This window comes from Salmo salar, unplaced genomic scaffold, assembly GCF_905237065.1.
Source record: "Salmo salar unplaced genomic scaffold, Ssal_v3.1, whole genome shotgun sequence".
Taxonomy (NCBI): Eukaryota; Metazoa; Chordata; class Actinopteri; order Salmoniformes; family Salmonidae; genus Salmo; species Salmo salar.
In genome coordinates, this window is record NW_025549967.1 from 361 (window position 1) to 4,333 (window position 3,973).

Here is a 3,973-nt window from a genome sequence, read left to right on the forward strand (position 1 = left end):
AACAAACTTCACTTTGGAGAAGGTGATATGCTTCGGTTTGCTGCCTTATTACGGTTTCAACATTGAGTAGCAATCATAAGGCAAAAATAGATTTAATTGTATTTCATAAAACCCCTTCTCCAAATGACGGGTACCTTGGTAACATCACCAACATTTAATGGATTAAAATCTCAAATACAGGATTTTCATTCACCAATATTTTAAAGTGTAAAGGACCTCAACACTTTATTCCAGCTGACAGTTTCTAACCCTAAATAATATATACAGTTGAAATATGAAGTTTAGAGACACTTATAGTTGAGTCAATCCACTCCACTAAATGTTCAATGTAATTATAGTTTGGCAAGTAATTAGGATATCTTTTCTGTAATAAAATTTTCAAAACAATGTTTATAGATTATTTCACACATCACAATCCCAACGAGTCAGTGGGTAAAAATCTGTGACTGCCTTTAAACAGCTTGAAAATTTACAAAATGCTTTCAGTATTCATCGAAGTTCTTGGTCACCTCCCTGACCAAGGCCTTCTCCCCCAATTGCGCAGTTTGGCTAAAGGAGTTTATGAAGAATCTTGGTTCAGACTTCCAGTAGGAGGTTGTGTTCTTGGAGACAATCGATGCTGCAGACATTTGTTAACAGTCCCCACATCTGTGCCCCAATAATCCTTTGAGCCCTACGGAAAATTCTGACCTCATGGCTTGTTTTTTAGCACCGTAAGACATTTGTGCCTGCCCATTCAATTGAATTTACCACAGGTTGACACCAATCAAGTCGTAGAAACATCAATGATCCGAGTGCAATTTTAACTCTCATAGCGAAAGGTCTGAAACCCTAAATAAGGGATTGTAGTTAAATTGGCAAATAAAATCGAAACCTTTTTTGCTTTGCCATTATGGGGTATCATGTGTAGACTGAGCAAAAGCTTGTATTTAATCCACTTAAATATTGTAAATTTAAAAATGTGGTTAGTGGTGGAAGACTTTTCCCCGATGACTGAGAAATGCAGTACAGGTGAATAGTGGAAATTGTTTTTGTATTGAAAGATTTTTGAACACAAAAATGATTAATTTGATCAATAGCTGAAAAGCTGAAGCCCTTGTATGACAAATAGACCACGTCAATAATGCTCTTTGAGTTAAAAAGCAAATTAAGACAAGAAATTAGTATTAGAAGGGATTTGTAGTTATTTTAATGTAATTTACAAGTTGGTATTTTCATAAGATTGTTGCTCTCTATCACATTGACCATTTCCTGCAACCTGTCCTCAGTGACATCACAACTTCACAAGTCAATATGGTCCTGTAATTAATTGTTGTAAACTACCTCCTAGATTCATTTAATCATAATTTAGGGTTGTAGCTTTTTTCTGTGAGTAGATGGCCTGTAGAGTTTAGGGGTCATCAATATCCAGAAACTACTTCTTGGAAGGTGCCATCCCCTTGTACCAGGCACAGGACCCATCACCCCCCTCGATACAGGCAATGTTGTTGTCCCAGGGTCCACTTTGGCCAATCTCCATCCACAGGCACTCATCTGGGGCGCTGATCGGACAGGGAAGGGAATTGCAGCGGATGATCTGTAGATCGGAGTAGGGGGAGAGAAAGACCAAGATCACTACACAAATACTGTAGCTCTTGCATTTGCTAATGGTGACCTGAGTGCTAAGCGTGCCGGGTAAATATACAACACAGATGTATAGTAATATTAACACACCTTGCAATCGCAGCCGCTCTGGTAGAGCAGAGTCAAGCTCCTCATTTGTGTGTCACTCAAAGCCTCCCAGGACTGAATGAAGTCACACATTATTACATGCACTGTTCCATCAGTATTCAGCCTGCCTGCAGACAAAGGAAATTGTGAGTCATCAATATGCTGTAGGGAAAAGGTGGTGTAGGGTATAGCTGGCCTCAGACAATGTTCTTGGATTTGTTTTTCCCCCACATATGGTTAGGATTGTGGGAGATGAGCCTAGATCTGTCCCTGGAGGAAACTGCAACGGGAAATATACAGATGCAGGCCGGAAATCATCATAAAAAATGAGCTAAACATTAAACTTAATTTCATTAGCATGTATAATGATTTAGAGTTTGTAAGCTAATAAAGTGTATAGAGAATGTTATTTCTAAAGCACTTGTTTTCTTATACAAGATGAAGTCAATAGTAGGCCATGAGGCTGTAAGCATTTCTAACCAGTGCTGGCAATGGCACTTAAGTAACCTAGTGAGGACCGCACCTGTGAAGAGATACTCCTTGTTGGTTTCCAGAAACGCGTGACACGGGCCTCCAGTGAAGATGACATGGATATCCTGGTTAGGACCTTTGAACATCTAGCCAATCACAAGGAGAGAAAGGATACATCAAACATCTACAGTTTGATGTTTATATGGCATGTACAGACAGCTTAACCTCACTGGTCTCTTTTACAGAGGAGCCCTGAAATACACATCCAAATACAAGCAGAACAGAAACAGTCATTAACATATTCATCAGTAATAAGGTCCTCAACACTTTTTGAATTGCCATAGAGGCAGTTTTAGAACTTTGTTCCACAAAAACAATGAACAAAAAAAGGTATTTACCTAACGGAGTCAAAGACTGAAGGACTTTTCCAAAGTTATTCATCCCTTAGACCGGGTGTGGTAACTTATGTCTAAAGGTTAGTAATGCTGTTCGTTACAGTGAGGTTTTGTAAAAGGGTTTAATAAATTAGAAATATTGCAATGTGTCAACCTACGTGACATCAAACAGGGCCAATCAACTTCCTAGTTGAGAATGTAGTGTGGAGTACTAGACCTGTCGCCCATAAAGAACAGTGCACTATGATAAACTGCATCTGATTTAATGAAGTGGCATCTGAGTTCATAGAGATGTCAACTTTGTCCCTACCAGTCCAAGACATTCACTGAAACATGCCTTTGCCACTGAGCAAGAGGCATGTCCCATTTTTATAAATAAGCCCTTTCTTTTTAAATGGTGGATCTCCAGTTACACTGCTTGTACCTATCCAGATCTTCAGGGTTGGGTGCAAATTGGGACCAGCTGTCAGACTGGGGGTCGGTGGGCTTCAATGTTTCAGTGCAGGAAGAACCACTTAAAACCTGTTGGGGATAGGGGCAGTATTTTAACGGCCCGGGATAAAAAGCGTACCGAATTAATCGGTTACTACTCCTGCCCAGTAACTAGAATATGCATATAATTGTTTGATTTGTATATAAAGCACCCTTAAGTTTCTAAAACTGTTTGAATGGTGTCTGTGAGTATAACAGAACTCATTTGGCAGGCCAAAACCTGAGAGAATTCCAAACAGTGAAGCGCTCTGACTATTTTTTGATCATCTCTAACCAAAACAGGGATCTCTGGCATAACGTGACATTTCCTAACGCTCCCATAGGCTCTCAGAAGGCGCCAGAACGATGAATGGTGACTTTTGCAGCGATGGCTGAAAAACAGTAGCGCATGTTGGATAGTGGTTTCCATCTGAGAACAATGAGAGGGGACTTGCTGCAAACGAGGAGACACCATGTTTTTATTTTTCGTCTTTGAACGAAAAACAGGGTTTCCCCGGGTTTTGGAATATTATCGGCTTTTTTTACGAGAGAATCGCATAAAAATTGATTTTAAACAGCGTTTGACATGCTTCAAGTAACGGTAATGGAATATTTGAATTTTTTGTCACGGGAACGCGTCGGGCGCGTCACCCTTCTTTACCCTTCGGATAGTGTCTTGAAGCGACAACAAACGCCGCTATTTGGATATAACTATGGATTATTTGGAACCAAAGCAACATTGGTTATTAGTAGAAGTCCTGGGAGTGCATTCGACAAGAGAACAGCAAAGGTAATCCAATTTTTCCTCATAGTAAATCTGAGTTTGGTGAGTGTCAAAATAGCTAGCCCGTGACATGGCGAGCTATCTACTCAGAATATTGCAAAATGTGCTTTTTTTGCAAAGCGTATCACCTAGCCCATAGAGG

The 3,973-nt window shown here is 39.9% G+C and overlaps 1 protein-coding gene across 1 annotated transcript; it reads right to left on the reverse strand.

The window, feature by feature from the left end:
• Positions 1-1,181: 1,181 nt before the first annotated feature.
• Positions 1,182-2,354, reverse strand: LOC106591286 (metalloproteinase inhibitor 2). The gene is made up of 3 exons (XM_045713616.1): positions 2,234-2,354; positions 1,714-1,838; positions 1,182-1,576 (listed from the first exon to the last, which is right to left on the reverse strand). The coding sequence occupies exons 1-3, from the start codon at positions 2,325-2,327 to the stop codon at positions 1,415-1,417; spliced, it is 381 nt and encodes a 126-aa protein (XP_045569572.1). The 5' UTR covers positions 2,328-2,354; the 3' UTR covers positions 1,182-1,414.
• Between the last annotated feature and the right edge of the window lie 1,619 nt (positions 2,355-3,973).

Coding starts and splice junctions, on each gene's coding strand:
- LOC106591286 (XM_045713616.1), bottom strand. CDS start 2,327: ATGTTCAAAGGTCCTAACCAGGATATCCATGTCATCTTCACTGGAGGC. Junction 1,839..2,233: donor CAAGGAGTATCTCTTCACAG/GTGCGGTCCTCA, acceptor CTTTGTCTGCAG/GCAGGCTGAATACTGATGGA. Junction 1,577..1,713: donor AGAGCGGCTGCGATTGCAAG/GTGTGTTAATAT, acceptor TCCGATCTACAG/ATCATCCGCTGCAATTCCCT.